This window comes from Panthera leo, chromosome C1 (assembly GCF_018350215.1).
Source record: "Panthera leo isolate Ple1 chromosome C1, P.leo_Ple1_pat1.1, whole genome shotgun sequence".
Taxonomy (NCBI): domain Eukaryota; kingdom Metazoa; phylum Chordata; class Mammalia; order Carnivora; family Felidae; genus Panthera; species Panthera leo.
The window spans coordinates 52,850,825-52,878,606 of record NC_056686.1 but is presented as its reverse complement, the minus strand read 5'-3'; the positions used below and the strand labels follow the sequence as shown (position 1 = coordinate 52,878,606).

Genomic DNA, 27,782 nt, shown 5'->3' with positions numbered 1-27,782 from the left:
GCTGGCTGCACTTTTTATAGATTTCTAAATGGGAAATGTACTTACCACATGCATATCACCAGGATGATTCCCGTTGTCTTTTGAGACTCAGCTCAATCTTAGAATCTGGGCTCAAGTGCTCCAGGGTACCTTTATCATTATAGCACTTAGCTGTATGGTAACTGTATTGTCTGTTGATCTTCTCCTTCCCTTCACTCCCCTCAATAAATACATATATACAACTGTTTTTAAGCTTTGAGAGTAAAAATTCTGTCTTGATTATTTTGGTGTCTGCCACAGAAACTAGCATATATAGATGCTACCTGAGAGAAGCTCTTTAGGAGGAAGTACAAGGAATGAGTCATAGGTTGGTTCTGGATCTCACGCTTCAGTGACATGTAAAATGAAGCTGCTGTTAACTGACACAAGGAACATGGAGAGGGAAGAGGTTGGCTTGGAAGAGTCTAAGACTATGGGTTTGATTTTAGACATAAAGAGTTTGAAATGTCAGTAGGCAGATTACAGGGATGGAAAAATCTCATCTTAAGCTGTCTGTGGTAGGAAGCCCATTGGATTAGGAGTCAGGACACATAATGTTTAGTCATCTCAATACCAACAATTTGTTTGACTTTACGTAGATCAATTGGGCCTGTTTCTCATCTATAAAATGGACTGGATACTTGTCTTTGGTATCCATGGTAAGAATAAGATGAAAACATGAGATGGTTTATGAGGTACTAAGAAGCAGAGCAGATTGATTTTCTTGTGTACATTGTGTGTTTGGACTCACCATAGTTAGTATCATGCAAATGTAGGATGATATTATTCATGCCCATAGTCTGTGTCATTCTATATACCTGGGATATTTATGTCTGATTTGCTGTGAAGCTAAAGAAACCAGCGCTACCTTGCAAGCAAATTACAACCACATTCTTTTCTTCACTAAGGTTCTTCAAAAGGCTTGGCTCTTCCATTATAAAAACAAAAGCACAAAGCAAATCCTAGTCTCTCCCTCTCTCTTCCTTCCTTCCTTCCTTTCATTCATTCATTCATTCATCCATCAAAAAGCATTTACTGTGTACCTGCTATGGGCAGGTCACTAGATCGGGAACTCAACGAATAAAAACTAAATGAAAAGGAGCAGAGGATCAGGTAGATATTCAAGATAAAAAATTCAATTTCTAAGAATGTACTGTAGAGTAAAATAATAAAGAAGAGTTGTAGCTGGGCCAACATGACTCTGAATGACAGCCCCCCAGCCTGCAAGCTCCCCCTGAGGTGGCTGAGGACTCCACTGAGACTGTATCTCAGCCCAACTTCTCCCACCGCTCAATCCCACTTCTTTCCTTTTCCCGCAGGCTGCCAGTCTCCATGAAGCATGCCCCTAGTGAACCCAACCTGTACAACCGACAAGGAATTCTACCTATAAGAGTGAGGAAAGATGACAGAGAAGTTGGGCCCCGAGGAATGAGCAATATTTTACAAGTCAGAGAAGGCAGGCACTGTATTTTAGGATCAAAACAATAACATAAGCTAAAGTATGGAAGAGTGAGAGAGATTGGGGATTTGAAGAAATGAAAGTGATTCCCTGAGGGTAGAGGGAAGAGGAGGAGGAGAAAATGGAGATGAAAGGCCTCTACTTTATCTTACAGGTGAGTCATCAGAGGTTTTTGAGAAATGGAGTTACAGCGCAGATGTTTGCAAAATATCTATGGTGTACAGAATATATTGAAAAAGAGAATAAAAGCAGAGAAACCTAATGGGAGGTTTTTTATATTAATTCTGTATTTAATTCTATATTCTATATTAATTTCTATATTAACAGAAAGGTCTATGAAGATCTAAGTTTATTGTCATTAGCAGTGGAGAAGACAAAGGGATTCAAGACATATCTTTGAACTACGGATTCTGAGCCAGGTTGCCCCTTCAGTGCAAAGGGGACAATGAGAACTACATCACAAGTCAGCATAATACCCAGGAAGAAGCACACATAGTAAATGCCTAGTGAGGGGTCTTGTACATAGTAAATGCTTAACAATATCCACTCACTCACACTCTCATTTGATCACCAACTCAAGAGAAATCTGTTAAAACCTGGAGAAGTACTAGGGGGAAAAAGGTGAGGAAGAATTCCCAGTGTGACCAGGATGGAGGTGGAACTAATCGTGATAGTGAGCCCAGACTGGGGAGAAGTATAGAGAAAAGTGAGCGGTCTGTTTAATTTTTGAGGTAGCAGGGTGCCTGGGTGGCTCAGTTGGTTAAACATCTGACTCTGTTTCGGCTCAGGTCACAATCTCATGGTTTATGAGTTCGAGCCCCACGTCCGGCTCCAGGCTGACAGTGCAGAGTCTGCTTGAGGTTCTGTCTCTCCCTCTCCTTCTCTCTGCCCCTCCCCCTCTCACTCTGTCTCTCAAAAATAAATAAATAAACTTAAAAAAAAATAATTTTTGAGGTAGCTACAGAATAATCACAGAGACATGTGTGTCTTAAATTTGGTTACTCAGTAAAAAAAAAAAAACTCAAATAGGCCACAGCTGGAATGAGAGATTTGGAATATTTCATAGCATGTGGTAGGAGCCAAGGTGCTGGCTAAATTGAGAACATTTGGGGAGATAACATTTAGAAGTGAGGAAGGTGAGTAAGAGAGGACATGTGGGGAAAGGAGCTTAATAAGAAAAATGAAAAGGACTCAGAAGTAAACAGGTAAATGGTACAGAGTAATTTTATAGAAACCAAAGGATGACAGACCTTCAAAAAAGAAGTTTACCTGTCAACTACTACACAGGGGTCAAGGAAAACTGAAGAGGGGTCACCTGAAATCTCTCCAGGGGAACAATGATACAGTTAAAAAAAAATTGGGACATTCTAAATGTTAAACTGGGGCAGACTGGTTAATTCAGGGATTTTTTTTAAGTTTATTTATTTTATTTTGAGAGAGAGATAAAGAGGGGCAGAGAGGGAGAGAGAGAGGGAGAGAGAGAGGGAGAGAGAGGGAGGGAGAGAGAGAGAGAGAGAGAGAGAGAGAGAGAAAATCCCAAGCAGGCCCTGCACTGTCAACACAGATCCCAATGCGAAGCTTTATCTCACAAACCATGAGATCATGACTTGAGCCAAAATCAAGGGTTGGACACTTAACCGACTGAGCCACCCAGGTGTCCCTACTTCAAGGATGTTATACAATCATTACCACCATGATCTAGAAGTATATTTATTCACATATATACAAAGAAATGTTCAGGATATATTTGTTAACTAAAACAAAAACAAAACCAGGCTGTATCCATTATGATACGTATTATGAGAGAAGATGCATATGAGAATATATGCAACTAATAAAATCTTCTGCAATCAGTATAAAAGGGTTGCTGTGACAAACTATAAGAAAGACTATCTTTGCAGTAGCACCCATTATAGGGCTGGAACTTGAAGGGGAATCAGTGAAGAAAAGAGGCCTCTGTATACTTAATTTTGTATATACGTGTACACACACATGTAAACTGAATCGCATAGCCTCAACAATCTAGATTTCTAAGTGACTGAATAGTTTTTTAATAGTATTTAATTTTTAATGTTTGCTTACTTTTGAGAGAGAGATAGAGAGAGAGCGGGGTAGGGGCAGAGAGAGAGGGAGACAGATGATCCAAAGTGGGCTGTGCACTGACAGCAGTGAGCCCGATGCGGGGCTTGACCCCACGAACCATGAAATCAGGACCCGAGCTGAAACTGGACGCTCAACCGACTGAGCCACCCAGGCACCTCTAGATTTCTAAGTGACTGAATAGTTTTTAGATGTTATATGAATAATTATCACATCGCTTGTGACGCTAATGCAATCATGAAGCTCGGACAGTTAGGCATAAAAAGAAACGAGAAATTCCTAGTTTGATTTTTATTCTCTTATTTTAGGTTTTTAGATAGAACACAAGCTTTTCATTGCATTGGCATTAGCATACTGAACAGATAATTCCCATGACATTTTAAAGAAGAGAGAGAAGCCTACAACACACAATCTTTGGCATTCACAGAAGGATGCAGTGAAGCCCCTGAAAGTGGCAACACAGGCCCCGGTGCCCACCTGTGCCTCCGGCAGCATGTACCGCTGTAACCTGACTTACAGATGCCCTTACGCCCCGTGAATCCCGTTTCTCGATGGAGACTGCGACGCTACCAAGATCGAAGTTTGCAACTTCAAATGAGGTCTTTAAATCAAACACAATATAAAAAAAGTCCAGGCACTTTTTCTTTTGGCAAGAAAGACTAACTCCCCCTCTGCTCACACCTCAATTGCATAACTCAAGGGAGCAAGAGGCAACTTTCCTTGGACTCTTCAAATAAACTCTCTTTAGGGATCAGGCTACACACAAGAAAATAGCTCAGCAGGAATTTAAAAAAAGAGGGAGGGAGGGAGGGAGGGAGGGAAACTAGGGATAAAAGCAAGGAATCTGAGCAAAACATTACCAGCACCATAATGTAACGCATGAACTGTCAAATGCTGGTTGCCTGAATGGAATCAGGGACAAGGAGTCAGTTTAGAAAGCAGAGATCTGGCAGGGGTAGGTTTAAGAAAAAGAATATACATGTGTGTCGGATGGATGGACACATGACCTAGTTTTGGCTAAATAAAGCTAAGAATGGTTTACAATTTTTGCGAGTCTGTTTCCAGCTAGTCTGAAAGGCAATCTGAAACTGTGTTATCAATTAGGGACCCATTGATGGATTATATACAGTCTGAAAGGGCCCGAGGCTGGACATCTTACAGATGTAAATATCAGACATGCGATAGCCTATGAAGTCCATTAATTCTGCTCTGAAAAGGGGCATGAGCTGTAGAGGAGGAAAGGGGGGGCCTCTGAGGTCACCCTCCACCATCTACCACTCCTCTTAAATTACAAATGACTGCTCAAGAATGTGGACTTTGGGATGCAGCCACTGCTTGGTGGAATGTCACAAAACTTCAAATACAAGCAAGTCAGTTTTCAAATACCTGAATATTGCCAAAAACTGCTTGTAAATCTAGCTATGTCAACGGTGCCGAGAACAACTCTCCTTAGGGTAGTATGTTACACTTGAGTCATGCTTTTAGAAATATCAGAATTCAAGATCTGATCTTTAACCATACACCTCTGTCCTCACCATCTTCTTCCTCCCCTTCCTGATTTTTTAAACTCCCTCTCCCCTCACTAATAACTACTGTAATGAAACAGAACTCTGTCAGGATTCCCAATTATGTGTTCAGAGGAGTTCTACTCTAAAACCTCAGTTACAGAAGATAATCTCAACATAACGAAGAGGTCTTCAATACTGCTTCCTCTGGCCTTGCTCTTGGCCAATGATCTTGCTTCCTAAGTCTCTTGAGAAAACAATATCACGAAGAATGGAATGTCCACTACCTTGATCATTATAAGCATCTCTGCACACTTGCTCTTCCTTCCCTCCTCTTATTAAGAATAAACACTGTGCTTTTGGACCCTCTCCTTGGAATCCCACTATCTCTTGCCTAATCAAGGAAAAGGCTCCAGCAATTGTCACTCCTCTTGCTTCTGGGTCTTTAGCTTTCCTCTACTGGATCCTCCTCTTTGGCACACAACCATGCTATAACTCCTTTCAATTTAACACTCTCTTGACTCCACATGGCACTCCAGCTTTCCTTCCTTTCAGCAGACCCTGGCAGTTCATGTACTTACTGTTTCCAGCTCCTCTCCATTTTTAAGAGCTCGAACTAACCAGGATCATCCTATCATTCTAGTCTACTGATCTACCAAACAGCCCTCATTCAAGTTCATTGATGAGCCCCCCCCTCCGTTGCTAAATCCAAGGTCAGGTTTCTTAGCCTTCATCTTACGGGGCCTACTTAACCCAGTTGACCTCTCCTTGCTTCTTGAAATACTTTGTTCACTTGGCTTCAAGGAGATGGCTCTCTTGGTCTTCTACCAGATTGACTTCCTTTTCAAATTCCTTTACTGCTTCCTCTTCATTTCAGTGACCTTTAAGCAGTAAAGTATCCCAAGACTCAGTCCTGGACTTCTTTTCCATTTTATCCACGGCTTATTGCTAGATGACCTTTTTGGGTCTCATGATTTAAGTATTACCTATACACAATGAATCTCAAATTTCAGTCTCTAGTCTGACCCATTCCCCAGACTCCAGACTTGTATATCCAACTGCCTAGACAACATTTCTATGTGGATATTCTATTCTTTAATTAAAAAAAATTTTTTTTAGGGATGCCTGGGTGGCTCAGTCAGTTAAGTGGCCGACTTTGGCTCAGGTCATGCTTTTGCCATTTGTGGGTTCATGCCCTGCATCAGGCTCTGTGCTTACAGCTCAGAGCCTGGAACCTGCTTCAGATTCTGTGTCTCCCTCTCTCTGCTCCTCCTCTGCTTGCACTCTATCTCTCTCTCAAAAAATAAACACTAAAAATTTTCAAAAAAATAAAACGAAAAAATTTTAAAAATATTCGTTTTTGAGAGAGACAGAGAAAGAGAGAGAGAGAGAGAGAGAGAGAATCTGAAGTGAGCAGGAGAGATGCAGAAGAGAGAGGGAGACAAAGAATCTGAAGCAGGCTCCAAGTTCTGAGCTGTCAGCACAGAGCCCGATGCAAGGCTCAAACCCAGGAACTGTGAGATCGTGACCTGAGCCGAAGTTGGACGCTTGACTGAGCCACTCAGGCACCTCTCCATGTGGATATCTAATGCACATTTCAAACCCCACTTTTTTCAAACTGAAATGTTGATTTCTTGACTGTCACCAGTATTCTCTATCATAAAAAATGGCAACTGTCATTCTCATTGATAAGGCCAAATACCTTGGAAGTCCTTGCCAGCTCTTCTCTTACTCTCTCACACATTCCCCACCCCATCTAATTAATCAGCAAATCCTAATGGTTCTATCTGCAAAACACATTCAGAATCCAACCACTTCTCACCACCTTCACTGTTACTGCACTATTAATGCTATGGCCACCTGCCACCTGGATTTTGGGATAACCTCTTAAATGGTCTCCCTGCTTCCACTTTTGCCTTGCTATTATGTATTCTTGCCACAGCAGTGATAAACCTTTTAACCTAAGCCAAGTCATGACTCTGCATAAATCCTTTGTTCCTTGCCCTCACCTCTCTCCACCAGGACCTCCTATCTTATTCGCAGCAAAATCTGAAGTCCTTATAAGGGCCAGTAAAGTAAGGTCCTTGGTGATCTGGCCCCCAATTGCCTCTTTGGTCTCATCTTCTACTGTCAATCCTCACCCACTGAATCACACTTAGAGTGGCCTTCTTGCTGTTACTGAGCACACTAAACATTCTCCTAACTCACACCCTTTGCCTGGGATACGTTTCCTCCAGTTATTCTTATGGTTTTTCAAGCCCACTTATTCAGATCTCACTGATGAGCACTTTTATAAAATAAGAAGACTCCTCCCTCCTCCCCCCCTCCCCTCCCCTCCCCAGCCCAAAGTACCACTGTGTCTCATCCTTACATTGCTTTTCCTCCATAACATTCATCATCAGACATGTATATTTCCTTGTCCTTTTAAGATTTATGTCCCCCAGCTCCCAGAATATAAGCTTTTTGCTTCATTTATAGCTGACCTAATACAAAGGAAAAGTGTTTACCTATAGAAGGTGCTCAATAGGTACATACTAGGACTATTAATGATGGAGATACATCTTAACAATACACTCATTATTAGAAACAATGAAAACATATAAAATAAGGCAATGAGGATGGAGCCCTGGCTGCAGCAGCTTCCAGATCCTCCAAGGTCTGGCCCACTGAGGTGAGAGATCCTGGCAGAAGAGTGTTGTTCTGGCTCCCAAGTGAGCATGCACCACCCTCAGCCTGGCCCCAGCCTGCACTTTCTCAAGTCCCAGTCACCTAGTCAGGAGGGTAATGGAGTTTTGTTTAGAACCTTAGCACCATACTGAGGATCTACTATCAGATATGTATTATGAAAGGTACTCTCTACCAGAAAGGACTGAAAATAACACCGGAAAATAGTGTGTAATTCCTTATTGCTTTATTTTTTCCCTTGTTATACAAAGCAACGCATGCTTAATTTAAAATTAAGAAAATTAATAAGGAAGTAAACATATCCCACTATTCCAGCACTAAGAGGTAAGTATTAACATTTATGTGTGAGCCCTTCTGTATCTTATGTATATAAAGAAGTAATGGACTATATTTTTTCCTTATTAATTCAAACAGCCCACAAGTTAACATATATTGTAAAAATTTTTAACAAGATGTGTATTTCTGGGACACATTTATATCCGATCCTATTCAAAAAGTGCTAATTCAAACTCAAGTCTTCAGACCCAGCAACATGTCTTGTGTTACTGAGCATATGGGAGGTAAAGAGGTAAGGAGTGAATCTGGAAACTAGAAAATTCAAGTTCCAGCTCTGTGCCCTGTGCCAGCTATGGAATCTTCCATAATTCATTTTCTCTGTCCACACTATGCTCTTCCCTACTCTTTTTTTTTTTTATGGAAAATATTTTCAGTAAACTTTTCTAAGAATTAACCCCACTTGCTCCAAAAGGCCTCTGACCAAAAAAACCCAAAAAACCAAAAAACCAAAAAAATAAGACAAAAAACCCAAAAACAAAACAAAAAACAAAAACAAACAACAACAAAAACCAAATCCATTATATATTGCTCTAGACAATATGTGCTTAGCATATTTAGGTTGATCACTTAATTTAGCCAGAAGCTGGAGTTTTAATATCCTTAAGCAAGAGAAGGCTTATAGTTCTTCCTTTCCAGGCTTACTTAGATTACTTGGTTTGTGTATACAACAACTCCCAAAGACCACAACTCTCCCCACGGACCATGACTGGATGGGGTCCTAAAAGTAAATATTCTGTTCCTCTATCTTCTCTAGAGTTTTACATATCTGCAAGAGACCTGGAATTTCGGAAATACAGTTCTTCATGTTTAAGGATTAGATCCTTCATCTATCCAATAATAAGGGAAGTCTTAGGATCTCCTGAGCCTCAGATTTTTCTTTGGCAAAATCTGAGGATTGAAGCTGGTAGGTGATGTCTAAATTTTATTTCTAACTCTTAAAAGGGAAGCATTTAGGTTCTGAAGCCCATCAACAAATGTACATAACAAGACAAATAGGGTGAGAAATATAGACTGGAATGCCAGGACAAGATAGCAGAGACACTATGTGCCTTTGGAACTATATATAACTATATACGCACAGGTACCCTAATAGTTATTACCACTGCATTTGAACAAAGTGCAACTTCAGTATGTAACATCCTGGCACCATTTCTTAGAAATGCTTCCTCATCATCCTTTCCAAAACACCAAAACAAATTAAAAATTGTAAATAGGGAATATAAATTCAGCACGTTCTAATGCAAAGATGGGTCTCTAAAATAACCTTTAAAATAACGAGTGTAAAACTCCTAATAAATGAGACAATGGATTCAAGAGTCTAGCAAGGTATATGCCATATATATACTATACAGTAAACACTCAATACAGTTCAGCTGGATTTTCTTTTTCCTTTCCCTCTTCCAAGTGTCAACTTCCAGAAAGAAATATCCAATTTTAAGTATATGATATTTTCTGTTCAAATCTTAAGGGATAACATCTAAAGCAATACATTTATTCAATGTGAATGTGGTGAAATACAGTTCACCTTTATAAGCCAAGAGATTACTGACCTGAATTTAAATCTCGTCCTGGATTGAAGGCCCGGCTATTAACAGTAGTAGAAAGTCGATCACAACTAATTGTTCTAGATACATTGGTGTTAAAGTTCCCATCAAATCTGAAACAATAGAATTAGCAATATTTACTTAGTGGTTATTAAATTCAGAAAAACCAACAAGATAATTCATACTGCATATGAACAGTAATAAACAGTATATTGTTTATTGTATTGTATTTATTATATATATCCAGCTCATAAACAGTAAATTGTGATTTAGATTTTAAATATTAAAAAATATCATTTCAGAACAATATGGGAAAAAACATCTGCTTCTAGGAGGCTTTAGAAGTCAAGTTCAATTCTAAGGAGATTAAAAAATAACAATCCTTTGACCCAATTCTCTCCCTAATGAATTTGAGTGAGGCATTATTGATAAAATCATACAGAAAACAGATTTGACAAAATCAGACAATAATTTTAAAAATGCAGACTTAAGCTCTGATGTAATATATGAAACAATTCTTTAAATTATCTTATCTGAAAACCAGTGATCAAGAACAAAAATAGTGAGTAATGAAGGAGAAAGAACGTTTGGGGCTTAGGCAACATCTAGACCTGAATCCCTGCTCTGTTCAATTTTCCTGAACCTTGGTTTTCTTATCCAGGGAAGAAAATTAATAAAAAAAAAAAAAAAAAAAAAAAAAAAAAGAGAGAGAGAGAGAAAGAGAGAGAGAGAGAACGAGAACAAAGTTCCTCTCCTGGTATAGAACACATAGTTTGTACCTTCTGGACTATAATATAAATAAAGTCAAAGCCTTTTTGATTTCCAGTGGTAGTTCAATGTTAGGGTTAGAGCTAGAACAATGTAAGTACTCTGGCTAGTTGCTGATCAATAAACACTAGTGTAATCAATGACTCATTTGCTACAGCAAACAGCAATCTGCAAGAAAATAAGAGGAAAATGTACCATCTCATTCACATACACTCCCTACAAGTTTTTATTCCCCCCATGAGTATTTTTAAGTGAACTTAATCCAGAAGTAACAAAAGCAAAAAACTTTGAATTTCTAAATAACTCATTTAGGATTTCATATACTGATAAGACTCATGAAATTTCTAAGAGTCCCCCCTCCAAACTAACTTAATCTGAAATTAGAGTTTTTAAAATTAATGTTAAAATGTGTACGTACATCAATTTATAAATGCCATTAATGAAATTCCATGAACACAGGTAGAAAAACTATATGACCCGGAAGAAACACTCCTAAAAAATCAAGATCCACTCAATTATTCATGTGAACTTTGATGATCTGTCGATCCCATTTCACAATATATAAGAATTATTACGTTAAACTGATTGTATAAGCAAGGGGACTAGGTCTTCACATGGTGTGTTGGGTTCTAAAACAAAAGTTAAACAGTTTTGTTTGGATACATATCATCTCAAAGGAGAAAGTAACTGGATTTTAAGAGACCTTTAGTTCAGCCTCCAACCCAGTAAAGAATTATATCTTCTATCAACATTGTCAACTGTGGCTCCAAGGACACAGTTGCTTCACCAACGTGGTTGCTCTTCCTTGGACCTGCTCCAATTTGTCTAGACAAGAGATTGCTGCCTCAAAAGCCACAGATGGAGAGGAAAGAAGAAATTAATACATCGGCAGCTGTCTGTGTGCATGCGGGCAAAGCAACATAATCTCACTAGCCCTCTCTCGTAGCATTTCAACATCTGTGCCGCAGGAGTGGCACTATACAAGGAACTCACCTGCTTGCCTTGCTCTAGATAGCCACATAAAATCTATTCCCTCACAAACTTTTTAATAAAAGACACGATAACGTTTTGGGCTCATGGGCTGGCTATACAGTCTCCATCACAACTGCTAAAACTCTGTCACTGTAGTGTGAAAGCAGCCAAAGAGCATTCACAAAGAAGGAGTATGGCTGTGTTCCAAAATACCTTAATTTTCAAAAACAGGCAGGGTGCCAGACTTGTTTCACCCCTGGCCCAGATCAGGGCAGTCCAGGAGAATTCTCTGTAATGATGACAATGTATTATTTTTGCAGTGTCCCGTATGGTAGCTACATGCGGTTGCTGAGCATTTGAAATGTGCCTAATGTAACTTAAACACTAAATTTTTAAAGAGTTTTTTAATTCCAGTTAGCATATGAAATTTTCTATTGTATAATTTTAACTTAAATGTAAATCATCACTGAGTAGTGGCTACCATTTTGGACAAGTGCAATTATCGAAGTTTCTCTTGATTATTTACCCAGTCTTCCTTCAAGTCTTTATTCACTTATTATTTTCCCAGAAAGTCCTGTCCTAACTGTGGATGGTTTCTCATTCTATGCCAACTGCCTCCATCTTATCTCAAAGCATTTGCCATAATTTTAAAAAATATTTTATTTCAGAGAAAGAGAGAGGGCACAAGCTCATTATAACGAGCAAATTATCTTATTTTTAATTTTTATGTTTTTGCCTTTTCCATATATCAAATAAAGACAGGTCAAGTTAGAGGTGAGATGCCAAAGGTTTTGGTATGGAAGGCTTCTTGTGTAAATCCTACCACATGGCACTTGAACTCCCAATTCTTTCTAAAACCTTTTCACATATCTGAGAAGTCTTAGTTCCCCCAATGGGACTCTAAGTTACTTGAGGATTTGTATTTCTCTCTCAGGTCTAACACTCTGTTGGTAATGTGTGGTATTCCATAGATTCTTATTGGTGACAAATGAGGAAGGGCAGAGAGCTAGTCACTGGAAAGCTCTGGGTATTTTACCCAGTCATATTCATGGAACATCTATGATGAACAAGGCACTGCCACTGTGGCAAAGCATGGTTATGTCATGGTCAGTAGCATGGACTTGAGCAGTAACCAGACCTGCACTGGACTTTGCATTTAAATTCCATCTTGCATATAACTTACGTTTTCTAAGCCTCTGTTTTTCTCATCTGTAAAATGGTGATAACAATAGCACCTATTTCATAAGTTGTATTAAGAATTAAATCAGAAAATGGCTCTTAAAAGCCTGTCACATAGTAAGCATTTAATAAGTAATAAGAACTACGAATGGATGGGTTAGTAATGGTAACAGCAGCTACTAAGTGTTCATCATATGTCAGGCATATTCCAAGTATTTCACACGGATAAACTCAATGTGATCCTCACAAAGCCTAAGAAAAGTACTATTATCATCTCCATTTGAATGCCTGGAAACCGAGGCACGGCAATGTTAAATCAAGAAGCCCAAGGTCGCAGCTGGGAAGCAAACAGAACCAAGATGTAAACATACACTTGAGCTCTCCTTCATAATGAATACGTTACAACATATCTCAATAAATCAACAAATAAATCATCCTTAACATTATCTAAAATAGCTGAAGTAGAATTCAATTCTCTCAGAGGAAAAGGTTACTCTGAAAGATTGTAGGGCATAGGGGAAATCTTTGCTTTTTACTTAATAGAAAATGACAGTGGCTAAACATAAGGCTTCACAATGCATAGCTACAGAGAAAGAGTTCTCTACTCACAAAGATAAGGATTTAGAGGAAAAGGAAGAAAATATTAAAAGCAGGTGTTCTTTACTAATTGTTGATAAAGTGAATGCTCACTACTGGCATAGCTATGAAATTGGCCATTAGGGAGTTGTTTTTTATTATTTCATTCTAGAAAAGCCTCAAGTTCCCCTCCCAAATCCGAGGGGTTTCAAGAGAGTCAGTGGATAGGAGAGCCAGCATGTACATTCCTTGCACAGAGAAGAGATACAGCAGACCTGGTGCCAGCTCAAACCAGTTTTCTCCTTTTCCTGGTACTAAACTCCTCTGAAAGAAAGACCCTGGCATTCTGAGAACCTTGAACAAATGGCTTATGTACAACAAAGGTAATAGAATGAAGACAATACCAAGAAAAAAGACTGCACCAAATTCTGAAAATTCTCAGGGCAGTTAACATAGGATGCACAATGCCACAACTGTAGTTTTACTGTAAATGTGGACAAGATGTAACACTGAAACACAGCTCAGGAAAGCCCCAACTGATGTGTGCAAACACACAGGCTTCCAGAGACCAAACCTGATCCAGACCTGATCCAAAAATAAAATGTAAAATACCTGAAGAAGTTCTTTTCTCTGAAGGAATCCTTAGAACAATCCTGATGTCTTAGCATTAAATAACCACCTTGCAGGAGAACCCCAGCCAGAGGGCAATCTGACTTGTGTCTTGTTCACTCAAGGACAAGAGGGTTCTGAAAGTTTAGCAGGAAGGGATGAACAGGTTGTTACCTCATTTTGGAACGTGATTTAATTCTTGCTCCCTGGGTAACCTGAATGAAGTGAATGCTGGTGGTTTTAAGTTAATTTTCTCCTAGTAAGCCCCCATATTCTGATATTTAAAGAATTCAGAGACCTGTCAACCACTCTCTTTCCTCCTGCTTCCTGCTGGATGCTATTCTTTAAGTGGTAACAGTCTCTCAGTAGTCTCAGTTGTCTTGAGTTCCTTCACATGTGCTGAACCTCAGCCATAGAGCATGCACTCCCCAGCTGGGTTAACACTGAAGTGCCCAGAAATAAACCTCACTCTGCTTCTGTCTCTGCCTAGACTGCTGACCTGCCAGTCAGGTAAGGAAGCAGGTGTCAACAGGGGGCTTAGAGATGCAGGAGAACAGTGTGTCCCAAGCTGCTGAGCCAGCTAGGAGAAATCGTTACAAGAGCAAAAACCCTGTGATTATCTCTTCACCCTCCACTTGCCCACACTCACTAGTATCTTCTCTTCTGGACTCTAAACACAGGAGTAAAACATGCTTGGCCGTTATATTAGCCACCTCCAGATCCCAGAGAAACAGTTGCCTTGACTACGATGGGAATGCATTTTATGCACCTGTGACTCTTCTTTTTTTTTTTCAATGTTTTTTTTTTTTTTTTATTTATTTTTGGGACAGAGAGAGACAGAGCATGAACGGGGGAGGGTCAGAGAGAGAGGGAGACACAGAACCGGAAACAGGCTCCAGGCTCCGAGCCATCAGCCCAGAGCCTGACGCGGGGCTCGAACTCACGGACCGCGAGATCGTCGCGGGGCTCGAACTCACGGACCACGAGATCGTGACCTGGCTGAAGTCGGACGCTTAACCGACTGCGCCACCCAGGCGCCCCGCACCTGTGACTCTTCTAAATACTATTTATAAAAAGAAACATACTACTCACCCTGATTTGGGGACTATGAGAAACATAAAGTTACTGCTTACAATACTTTATAGAAACATGTCAGTTATGCTTAAGGGTTACCTACAAGATTTTTCATTGAGAAGTATATTAGCTGCCAGTCACATTTATAGTATTCCAGCTTTATGGAAAAGGTCAAGTACTGGTAAAATCATAGATTTTTGTATAAAATGAGCAGGGCAATTCAACTTTATATCTGTACTTTAAAAAAGGAATTTATAATAAGAGAATGATCCTATCTAAATCTCCTATACACCCTCACTTGAAAAAAAAGGAGATATTGGATTATGACTGCTTTCTATACTTATTTTCATAAGATAAAACCAGCGCCTGAAATTTAGTTTCAAATAATTCTATCTTTCCTATGCCTGTAAGTTTGAAAAGGGAAAAAAAAAAAAAAAAAAAACTTCCTTCTGGATTTACTTTCATGAACAACTGATCGAAACTGCATCCCGAGGGAGAAAACAGAACTGTGACTCCCACTTTGATCTCTTCCCCATGGAGAAATTCACTCCCTGCCTGGCTTGCAAGATGTTCATTTGATTGACGTTTGCTCTGATGTGCAAACTGCTTTGAACTTCAGACATTTAATTCCCATCAGGCTGCAGTCATTTTTATTCTCCTTCAACAGGATTTACAAGCAGGAGATCAGCAAATGTAGAAGATAAAATAAATTTGCAGAAGCTTTGAATCTTACATCAAAACAGTGTTCAAGTGAGTTCCAATTGGATTTCATTCAGCCACGATTCACAGTGTAAATCAACTTTTCAGTGGAGTCCCAGTTTAGAAAGAAAAAGATATAAAGGAGAGAGACACATACACCAGTTGGGATTTACTTCCTGAGTCTCTTTTTTGGTCTTTGTTTAAATTTCCTATGGAAGGTGATTTGCCAGGCAAATCACTCAGAACCCTGGGTTTTCCTCAACATTTCCAAGGAAGCCTGCCCAATTTATCACTTTGCACACAAAAACCACACCCACAGTGTGGATTCCCAGGGCGGTGGTGAAATGCGGTATTGCTCATGGACACATTTTTAAGGCAGTAATTGAAAAAGCAAATCCCCGAGGATCTCTCAGAAGAGCCAGGCTCAAACTGCCAGTTGAGTCCATTAACAAAGCAACTATGATGACAGCTAATGGGCTAGGGAATGTTTTTTACTTGTTTGCTTGTTTTTAATCACTGCTAAAATGCCGAGACAGGTGCAAAAGGTTAAAAACAAAAAATCCCACTATTTCTTCCTGAAGTAGAATCTGGTATTGGATCAGAAGCTGGTGGAACAGATGCAGTGAGGCCACCAATGAAATTGACAACACAAGGCTGGCCCTTGCTGCTAGGGCTGTTCAACTACCAAGCTCCACTTTAGGAAGAGCACACATCTTTCTGGTAAGCACGGGAGGCAAAATCCCTTGACCGGTAAGCAGCTGTCAGAGTCTCTCAAAGACTGTCTGGACCCTGGGAAGTGACCATCTCTGCCAGACCCCTTGGTCCTAGTAACAACCTAACAGTGTCTGGTCTGCCATGATAGGGAGACATCATTTCGCCTCCATCCAAACAGGTTCCTGCTCATTCTTTCTGGGAAGTGTCTGCTCTCCAAATATTTGAGCAACACCAGTTGAAAAGAATTAAACAAGAGCCCCCTTATCTTCCACTTAACCACCCATGAGAATAAAGTTAAACAAAGAGAGAGCTAAGATAAAAATCAAACATCTGCACTGGCAAATATTTAAACTCTATGAATGGTAGAAGAAAGGGGTAAGAGTAGGATCACTTCAAAAAGGAACTATCACATTTATAAAGTAAATGATACTTGAACGCCCCCAACCGAGTTTACTTATTCAAACACCTAAATTAATGGGCAAACTGAAAAGCTGTCAAATAACGTGTAATCATGGTCCGAGAAATGGTTTTTCCTTCCATCTCTGCAGAGATTGGGGAGATAAGTCACATTCTTTTTGTTCTTATCAGTATTAAGGATTAAACCTTCAGGTTTCAGCAACTCAGCCACAGCAGAAACATGGCCAGTGTCAAACACCCTTGCAAGGTAAGGCTTGCAGAGCAACAAAGTCTCTCTTTCTCTATGAAAGTCTAAGTATCATACAAACCAGGCCCATTTCTTTTTCACCATTTTCCCACCACAACAGATCGCTGAGAGAAGGCCCTGCTGTGATTGTATGTCTCATGGCTAGATTCAAAATGGCAGTATTATTCATTTAATCCACTTTCTCACGCAAGCTTGAAAAATTGCACAGGTGACATCTAGGGGAATTGGAAGTGGATCCATGACCACATTAAACATTTATCCTTATCTTCCTCATCACCAGGTTGTTGCAGGGGTGCATGAAGAAGAAAGAAGGGAACCTGGAGGAAAAAAAAAACAAACCCCCCCCCCAAAAAAAAACCCAAAACACAAGCAGGTGGACACAGGCCTGGTGGGACCCAAAGGTTCCCTTCGTGCTATTCTGTAGCCCATGTCCATCCTGCCAACTTGACCTCCAAGAAGGGCTTAAGTTGCTGTACATTTATTTATACACTTCCCTCCCTTGCTAAGAAAACACAAAGAGAGATCCTTTCCTGTGTTTATCCCCAGAGCCTGTGGCCCAGAGTTGGCTGTGAAGAGCAAGATATTAGTTAATAAATGTCTGCTGGATGAATAAATGCAGGAAACCTAAGAGGTGGAGACTTCCTGGGACTAGAGATTGGAAATTTGTGTGCTTTCTTCCTTCGTAAATAGCAGACAACTGTGAGTGGTAGGACACAGACATCAAAGAGAAGCACTAAGAATCTCCAAGTTAGCAGATGACCTTGTAGATGAACTGGCCTAATCTCGCAGGCACATGAGCCCTGAAGAGGGAAGAGGCCTGTCCAAATCTCCCTGTAAAAGAAACAGGAAATGTAAGATGTGGAATACTTAGGACTATGTCCTCAAAAAGAATTACTGCCATGATATCAATAAGTTAATAAAGCTATGTGTGTGCATCACCTTATTAGGAAAGTAGGGTCCCCCCAAACAGATTTTAGAATGGTTTTTAAATCTTGGCATTCTTTGAAGACACGGTGATATTTTTGCACAATAAACATATAAAAAGCCCAAGGAAAACTTCTAGTCCTTTGTTATCACAGGGTTGATTTCTTAAAGCTGGTAGAGTCCACTAGCTAGTTTCTTTTAGAGACGAGATTTTCTAAAAAGGAAGGAGAGAAGGAAGAAAAGAAAATCACAGGACCAACTCTCTCCCTAAAATCCGCAGAAGGCCACTGGTGAAGGTCAGTATTCTAAGCAGTGGCAGGTCTCCCTTCTTTTAGTAAAGGTCACACAAGGAAAACTCCAGAAAGCAGGACTTTCAGCAGACCCAGATGCAGGTGTGCTTTCTGCTGGGAGGATGTTCATCAATAGTCCTAAATGTACAGGTACCTATCCCCCTGCCGCCACCACCACCACCACACACATGGACGGAAAGGACATAAATTACTGCAGGAACACGGTTTTAACACTGAGAAATAAACTAACCAGACTATGGGAGATTTACATTCAGCCAATTTAGAAACTTCAGAGGGTCATACAACAGCCTCTAGTGAAATTCTAAGAAGGAAAACATAGTTTAGCATTTCAATTGGCAGCTAAGCCATTCCAATTTTACCACAGGTCAAAATATTGTCATTAAAAAAAATGATGTCAGGGGCGCCTGGGTGGCTCAGTCAGTTAAGCATCTGACTTTGGTTCAGGTCATGGTTTCACGGTTCCTGAGTTCGAGCCCTGCATTGGAGACTCTGCTGTCAGTGCAGAGCCCACTTTGGATCCTTGGTCTCTCTCTCTCTCTCAAAAATAAACATTTAAAAAAAATGATTTGAAATCAGGCAACCCAGATTCTAAATCCTGCTCCCTGAGCCTGGATACAACCTCTGAGGCTGCTTCTTCATGGGCACAATGGGGGTGGGGAGGAGCAGATAGCTGTTAAGAAGATCATTTGAATAATCTAAGTAAAATAACATTCATTTTTTAATGTTTATTTTTGAGAGAGAAAGAGACAGAATGCAAGTGGGGGAGGGGCGGAGAGAGACAGAGAGAGAGACACAGAATCTGAATCAGGCTCCAGGCTCTGAGCTGTCAGCATAGAGCCCGACTGACACAGGGTTCAAACCCATGAACTATAACATCATGACCTGTGAAGTCGGAAGCCCCACCTACTGAGCCACCCAGGCTCCCCAGTAGAACAACACTTATAAGAGTAAAACCCAAGAAAGTATTTTACTGAAGTATAAGCATATGTAACTCTTACATAAGTTAAATAGTGTCACTTAGTTGGCCTTCTGAAATGTAAAACATTCTGTAAAATCTTTGTTGAATTCTGAGCTCAAGTGAAGTCTTTCTGTGCTAATATTCATAAAGACAGTTATCTGTAACATTTCACCTGCCTGCAGGTAGTAATCATTTTTAAAAGGACTGGAGATGAAAGTTTGAGATAAGGGAGAACAACTTGAAAGGCTAAGATGGGTCATATAGCACTTTAAGGGCAAAAACACAAAACACACCTTCTTGGGGGAAAGAACAAGATCTGCAATAAAAATTAAACTCAGTTTGTTAAGGACCATGCTTGTCACGTTATTTGACCTTGTGACATGGAAAGAACAAAACAGCAAGAGTCATAAATGGAAAAGCACCTGGCTAAGTCACAATGTTTTATTTTTCTTAAGAACATAATAATTCTTATTATAAGAAAATGTGTACAGGGTTAGATACTTTACATCATTTTTTTTCATGTGTACTACCTTAAAACAAGTGGGGAAAAATAGGAGTTGCACACATGTGGTCAGCTACTATGCTTAATCTTATTTTAAACAAAACTTAACTATGTATCAGCACGACATTAAAACTATACAATTTGGAGCACCTGGGTGGCTCAGTCGCTTAAGCATCTGACTTCAGCTCAGGTCATGAAGCATCAGCTTCAGCTCATGAGTTTCAGTCCAGTGTCAGGCTCTGTGCCAACAGCTCAGAGCCTGGAGCCCGCTTCGGATTCTGTGTCTACCCCTCCTCCGGCCGGCTCTCTCCCCTTCCCTCACTCACGCTCTCTCTTTCCTTCAAAAATAAACATTAAAAAAAAATCACATACAACTACACATTTCAACCTGGCCCTCTCTCCTGAACTGCCATGGCATATAACATAGTTGTGGGTGGAGGGGGATATTTGTGGGATGAAAATAAAATGATGCTACAGGAGAATCTCAACTCCTCACCAAACACCTCCCCAGAATGATCTGTGTGCAACTCAAAAATCAAAATCAGCATGTTCCAACTGAATTCATCTTCCTCTTGAAAATCTTTTGCTGGGGCACCTGGCTGGCTCAGTCAGTAAAGCATGCTACACTTGATCTCAGGGTCTGGAGATCAAGCCCCACATTAGGCATAGAGCCTACCTATTAAAAAAAAAAATCTTTTGCTCTTATTTTCACTTTTTAATAACAGATTTCTATCCGCTGAGATGCTCGATTTAAAATTTAAAACCGTCTTTTAAAATCTTTCTCTGCACCTAAATCTCCAGTGAAATCTAGCTGACATCTTGAAGTGTCATTACTTTTCTCCTGGATTAGGATGGCCCAACTTGACCAGCAACTTACCTCTCCACCCCAACTTATCCTTCCTTTGCCAACTAATTAACCTGCCCAAGTCTCAGACTGACAATAGCCTTTCTTTTCTTTAAAATCTACTGTTTACAGAGAAAAAATTTGTCCAGTCAGCCAAGGATTTTGAGCCCAGCCCAGCACAGCTCTTATCCATTACTCCAGCTCTGTCCTCCACTTCTGCATGCTCGGTTCTTTATGATGCTTGCTCTTTTTTTCATCTGCAGCATTCTTTCCTAGATCTGTAGGAGTTCCACTCTTCAGGGCCTCAACTACCACCTCTCTACTGAGACTGAGTGCTCACAGGCCTCTGTTCATAATCTCTTTTTCTTCTAAAGGAGACTTTAGATTTTTCATGGCACTTGACACAGTCTGCTTAGCTTACTCTAATGGCCTGTGAGTTCCTGAAAGTACGGACTGTTTTTATTCATCTTTGTCTATCGGACAGTTTCTAGTACAATGTCTTGCACATTAGCTGCCTTGAACGGGATCCAGATGAGGTGAAAATGATATATATGGGTATTTGGAAAATTCACGTTTTTAAATTTACCTTACATACAACCAGTTATTTTTATATAATTATTCATATCCATTATTACTATATTAATGATTAACTCTAACTGGCCAACATCAACTTAAATTTTCTAACAGAGCTTCTAACAATCGAGTAACACTCAGATGAAAACAACTATTATAAATGGGCATAAAGGTACTTGAATTTCCTGTCTAGAGGTAAAGTAGCTCAATAACTCTGTTATCATCATTACTACCAGTACTCAAAAACTAAAGACGAAATCAGGCTTGCTGCCATGCACTAACTCCTTCAGCAGATATTTAATGGAGACTTGTTCAAGCAAGGTGTTGAATCTGACTGGGTCCCTGAACTCAAATGTAACTAAAAAGAAAGATGAGAGAGCATACGATGTACAAATATAACTTAGAATCTGGAATCAACCACTCTCACAGTTACTAGAATCAACTTCAGTTGATTGCCTTTAGTTCCTCCCTCTTTCAACGCCCAAGAGAGTGGGTGCCGATAGCCATATTCATGCCCCCACTTGTTCCTTGCCTATATAAATGCAATCAAACTAGGTCTTCTACTTGCTACATGGTCGACAGGTAAAATCCCCTTAAAGGGGATCTTCATTTCGTTCCCTTTCTCAAAAATACTTAATTCTCTTAAAAAACTGTTATTTACTGAGCATCTACCCTGTGTCAGACAGTAAAGATAAACACAAGAAGAATTGTCCTTGACTTCATTTACAGTGCCTATGGTCTCCTGAATAAAGTTTAATTCTTCAGTCTAGCCTTTGAGAATCTCTATTATCTGATACTAACCAACTTCTCAGATGGCCCTTGCATCACTTTCCAGACACTAGGTACTCTTCAGTGCTCTTGGCCATTTTCAGATGGTCCTTTCTTTCCTGGAAAGCTCTTCTTCCATATTCCTATATGTTCAAATCCCCTTCTTACTTCAATACTAGGCTGAAATGCTTCTTCCATAAATCATTCCATAAATGTTTATTTTTTAAATGATTTAATGAATGAATAATTTAACCTTTATAAGCCTGGCTACATAATACCACCTTATTTCCCCTAAGTAGTTCTCAAAAAGATGAAAACAAATTCTCTCATGAAATCTAGAATTTACTAATTTGGGCAGTAGGAAAAGTTGCCTATAATGTCAAATGGCTCCAGTTAAAAACAAACCTTCTAAGAAGGCTGAGGGAAATTAATCAATCTTGAGAGCGAGGCCTCTGGAGTATAGTCTGAACTGCTCCTTTTACAGCTGAGGAAAACTGTAAACTAAAAAAGTTACATGAACTTTGTAAGATGATACAGCAAAGAAGAGCAAAAGTCCATCCAGTCTTAGTACTGTACTACAGTGATATAACTGCCTCACAACTTAACTTTAAGGAAAACTGTCTTCACTGTTTAAGGTGTTTCAAGGCAGATTATTTTAAAAATTAACAATTTAAAAAGAGGCTTGCCTCCTTTTAAAAATTAAAAAGGCTCATGTCTGAGTTCAGCTTAAAAAAAAAAAAAAGGCAGGGGCGCCTGGGTGGCTCAGTTGGTTAAGCGGCCGACTTCAGCTCAGGTCATGATCTCACGGTCCATGGGTTTGAGCCCCGCGTCGGGCTCTGTGCTGACAGCTCAGAGCCTGAAGCCTGTTTCGGATTCTGTGTCTCCCTCTCTCTGACCCTCCCCCATCCATGCTCTGTCTCTGTCTCAAAAATAAATAAACGTTTTAAAAAAAATTAAAAAAAAAAAAGGCAAACACAAACCTTGACCTGAAACTAGTAAGTCCCTAAAGAATCCAAAGGATCCTAGCTTAGGAGTCTGAACATTATGGGTCAGCATGTTAACCATCAAAATTAAAAACAACTCTCTAAGTAGCTTATTTCTGGTTCCTATAGTGTCAACAATATTTGAACTTAACATATGAACATAGAAATTTGCATATCTAATCATACCGCAAGATATACAACCAATTTACATGAAAAAAGACTTACTCAGCTGCCTGCACTCCTTTCCAGGCAGCTATTAACATGAGCATTATTAACTTTTTAAAAGAAGCAGTCTAGTAGGACACAATATAACGTTTGAAGAGAGTAATAATCTGGCATCCTCCAATCTAAATGTGAGTGTTAACAAAAAATTTAACTTTGGTAGTAGGCTTTGCCATTCAATTTTCTATCCTTTCTCTAAAAGTGTGTGATAATTTTATGTGTCAATTTGGCTGGGCCAGGGTCCTCAGATATTTGGTCAAACATTATTCTGGATTTTTCTGTGAAGGGAGTTTTGGGATGAGATCAACATCTAAGTCAGTGGGCTGTGGGTCCAATTAGGTGAAAGTCCTAATAAAGACTGACCTCCCAAGCAAGAAGGAATTCTGCCAGCAGACTGGAACTGCAACTGTTCCTGGGTCTCCAGATTGCTGGGCTACCCTGCAGATTTTAGACTTGTATCTGCAAAATCAGGCCAGCCAATTCCTTAAAATAAATCTCGCCCCCTCTGCCTCTCTTTCACATATCTTCTCCTATCAGTTCTGTTTCTCTGGAGAACTCTAACAGGCTTACAGCAATGGCTATTCATGAGAAATGCAATCATGAGCTTGTACTTCTTATATCAGAACCTATGCTGGTTGCTTTACCTATAGCACAATATCCCCAACAGATTTGTGGTAAGGCCTGACTCTTGAAATCCTACTGCTCTAGTGGGTGGCAGCCAGAGATGCATTAAATTTGGGTTCTCAGAAAATGAGAGGAGTCTTACCCTGCCTTCCCCAGTGACTACATCAATCCCAGTGGATGCTCCAACTCAAAGAGCTCCTTGAAAAACAGCAGAAATCTAATTTGACAATATTTCCCAGAGTTTCTTCACTTTTTGGAATCAGTGAAGTTTTAAGTCTGCCCTGATAGGTAGGAGAGAATTCTCTATAGAGCTGAAGTCTAGCTGTAGGTGGCTGGCTTCCAAGAGGCTTAGAAACAATTGCTTGCTTATTCTAGCTCATTCTAGTATTGCTTTGCTCATCTCAAACCTGGCCTAGAGGCCTTAACAAGTCCCACCACAATTAACCAATTCACAAGCATTAATTCAGTGAGGTCAAAAGCACTGAACCCCACTTGGAGACACAGAAATAAAAATCTAAGTTCATCTTCCTAGCATTTACTTCCTAGTTTACCCTCACCATTGTTCCCTTCTTTTAAAAATAAGAGAAAAGAAAAGAAAAGAAAAGAAAAGAAAAGGAAAGAAAAGAAAAGAAAAGAAAAGAAAAGAAAAGAAAAGAAAAGAAAAGAAAAGAAACGAAACGAAACTGGGAGAGGGAGGAGAGAAATGGATTAAAAGACATGGAAGATAAAATTATTGATTGGTTTGTATAATAAAAGCCAAGGGTTGGTCGGTCCTGCTGAGTAAACAACAGGTTCAGATGTGCTCAAGAGAACCCCATCTCTGTGGTAAGCCAGATTTCAGGGACAGATATTCTAAATGTTATGCATAAAGGAGCTATATTCTTTAAATTTGACAGAACGAGTATGGACAGGATATTTTCTTAAGTCAAATTAATTAATATTATATGTTCGTTTTAGAGCAGGAGTTACAAACTCACATATTAGTGTGGGCCAAGCAGGTGATCAAAGTCAGGGGACTGGGTTGGGTGTAACCTACAGGGACCAGCGGGAACAGTATGTCAGGGAGATTGTGGGCCTTGTCCTCAAAGGGGAGCCATTCTTCATGCAAACGGATTGCTGCCCAGTGGGAATGTGGACCCACTATTGCCAGATCTTCTGATTTTAGAGAAGACAGCAATTTGGAGTTTCTAAATGTGTAATCTCCCCAAATTGAAGTGTTGGCAACAGATTTAAAAAATTATAAATTTAAAAACCTTTAAAACATCTTGTGGGGCTAAGGTAAACACATCTGTAGACAGATATTGTCCCTAAGGATAATTACGTGTTTGTGTGTCTGTGCACTCCTTGGGGGAGAGCCCAGTCTCTCCTGTGCCCTCATCAGCAACCCAACACAACACAAGGGGAGCTGTTAACTAAATTACATGAGTAACTGAACTCATTCTCAAAATTATTTTAAGTGATACCACTGAAAATGACTTTGTCTTACATTAAGACATAATTTAACTTTTCTCCATTTTAGAGGAGGTTAATTCTTCAGATCATTCCTTCAGCAAACACTTGACAAAGTACCTAATCTCTGTGCAAGGCCTTGTACAAAATAATTAACTTGTAGAACTCCTGAGTAGGAGGAGTTCAGTAGTCTGAGAAGCAAAGTATCAAAATTATCTGAAAAATCAATTTTCTGCTGCTTTGTAGATTCTCTCTGTTGTCAACATAGTATAAACCTTCAGAATCTATGATAGGACACTTTAAAGACCTTCTCTCTTCACAACTGGGCATTTTGTTAAAATATGCATTATCAAGCCTTTATGAGAAAAATAAATGGATTATAAGTCAGCAAAACTGAAATTCTAGGCTTGAAACAAAAAGTGAATATTAGCCATTCGTTAAAATCAGTTATAAAAAATATTGTCCTAATACTACCTTATTTTTGATGCCTTTAGAGAAGAAGCAAAGTCAATAGGCACAGGCCTTTAAAATGTTAGTAGCAAATACCTTGAGCACCACTGGCCAGTGCTAGGTGTCAAAAAATGTTTACAGAGCCCAGATGTTTAAGAATGGACAAGATCCAGGGGTGCCTGATGGCTCAGTTAGGTAAGCCTCCGACTTCTGCTCAGGTCATGATCTCACAGTTTAGGAGTTTGAGCCCCACGTCAGGCTCTGTGCTGACTGCTTAGAGCCTGGAGCCTGCTTTAGATTCTGTGATTCCCTCTCTCTCTGCCCCTCCCCCGCTTGCGCTCTGCCTCTCTCTCAAAAATAAACAAACATTTTAAAAAATTAAAAAAAAAAAAAAAAAAAAAAAGAATGGACAAAATCCAGATCTAAGACTGGAGGTCCTTTATCGCAAGTCAATTACTTAAACTTATAATAGCAGTATTAATACATTTGCACGTGGCCAGATATACATCAGGGGCATAAAAAGTCTACTTTATAGAACTGTAAAATCTCACAATTTGGAAGGACTTTGGAAATGACCTTGAATCCATTTTTCAGGAACTTCAGTCATTATCATATCTATCAGCTTCAAGATTTTGGTCACATTCACTTAATATTTTCATTTAGGTTAATTCAGTTTTTAAGTATATTATCTTAAAAAAGACTCTTTTGTTATTGCCATAAGGGAAAAAAGAGTATGTCCTGACATAGAGAATAATACCCATACTTATAAAATAAGCAAGTTACAACCTAAAAACATTTCCCTAAGTGACCCTGTGAGGTATGGACTATCCTTACTGTCAGCTCACTGATGAGGAAATTGAGGCTCAGAATTAAGTGACTCCCCAAAGTCAACTTATGAGTGAAAGAGGTAGGATTCAAAACCAAATCTGCCTACCATTAAAAAAAAAAATTGTTTAGTCATGTCCTCAAATGGCTTCTAAAGATTGGGAGTTCTTCCTGTCCGCACTTTACTCCAACATGAACTCCCTGAGATTCAAAATGGAGACATTTTTGGAGGGATTAAAATACACACTGAAAATGTGTTCAATAAGATACCAAAACAAAGTGGTGCATCAAAGTGTTTTATGAGGGACCGGAACAAAGGCACCAAAGGATTCCTATCATGGCTCACCCCAACAACTTCCTAGTAACTCTTTCCCGTTCTTGAATCTTCATTAAAAAGTTAAGTTTCATAACTTTATTTTTTATTTATTTTTGAGAGACAGAGAGAGACACAGTGCTAGCAGGGCAAAGGCAGAGAGAGAGGAAGTCAGAATCTGAAGCGGGCTCTAGGCTCTGAGCTGTCAGCACAGAGACTGACATGTGGCTCAAACTCACGAATCATGAGATCATGGCCTGAGGTGAAGTTGGCTGCTTAAGTGACTGAGCCACCCAGGCACCTTGAGTCTCATAATTTTAGTAAGTGTTTGTGTTTACCCAATTGCTAGAAAAGCATCAGCTCAGAGTTACTTCAAAAACTCCTAAACACAGATCCCTGGTAAGTGAGCTCTATTCAGAGCCAGGAAGATTCTACCCGGGGTAGTCATCCTCTGCCACTCCCGGCTGTGAAGAGTTTTGATCAGGTATCTCTTTAATATGCCTCTTTACTCATCTGTAAATCTTCTGATTACCCAGCTTTGTTGTCAGAACTGCCCTGGTTTTGCAAGATTCACCCCATAAAGAGGTTGGTCCTGTCAACTACCCCTAGTGAGGAGGTAAGATTGCATCATGGCTCTTCAGATTGCCCATGCAACATTCAACACACAAATCCAACCACGGAAGGAGGGAAAAGCCTCTCATCCTACCTATCCTGCTTACTCAGCACATACCCCGCCACGAGTACAACTGAAGTCCCTGATGGTAAACTGAACAAGATGAGAAATTCCAGGAGGGCAGAGACTACACTTTATGTGTTGTTGTATTCACCAAAAGGCAGACCACTGAATTTTGGCAAATATCTGCCTAGTCTGCATCTCAGACTTCAACCCTTATCGCTGCATATTCAAAATGGAAATTGCTATCTTTATTCCTATACATTTTGATGTGAGTCCTCCCAAACGTTTATTTTTTAGGTGTATTTTAATTAATTAATTAATTAATTTAAATGAGTGAGCAGGGGGAGGGGCAGAGACCGAGGGAGAGAGAGAATCCCAAGCAGGCTCTGCACTGACAGCACAGAGCCCGACACAGGGCTTGATCCCACAAACTGTAAGATCATGACCTGAGCCTAAAT

The 27,782-nt window shown here is 39.8% G+C and overlaps 1 protein-coding gene across 1 annotated transcript in view; it reads right to left on the bottom strand.

The window, feature by feature from the left end:
- CACHD1 (cache domain containing 1) overlaps positions 1–27,782 on the bottom strand; it is a 209,480-nt gene that overhangs the window by 65,675 nt on the left and 116,023 nt on the right. The window contains exon 4 of the mRNA XM_042952006.1: positions 9,654–9,760. Within this exon, the coding sequence (XP_042807940.1) occupies positions 9,654–9,760 (107 nt within the window). The remainder of the gene's footprint in view (positions 1–9,653; positions 9,761–27,782) is intronic.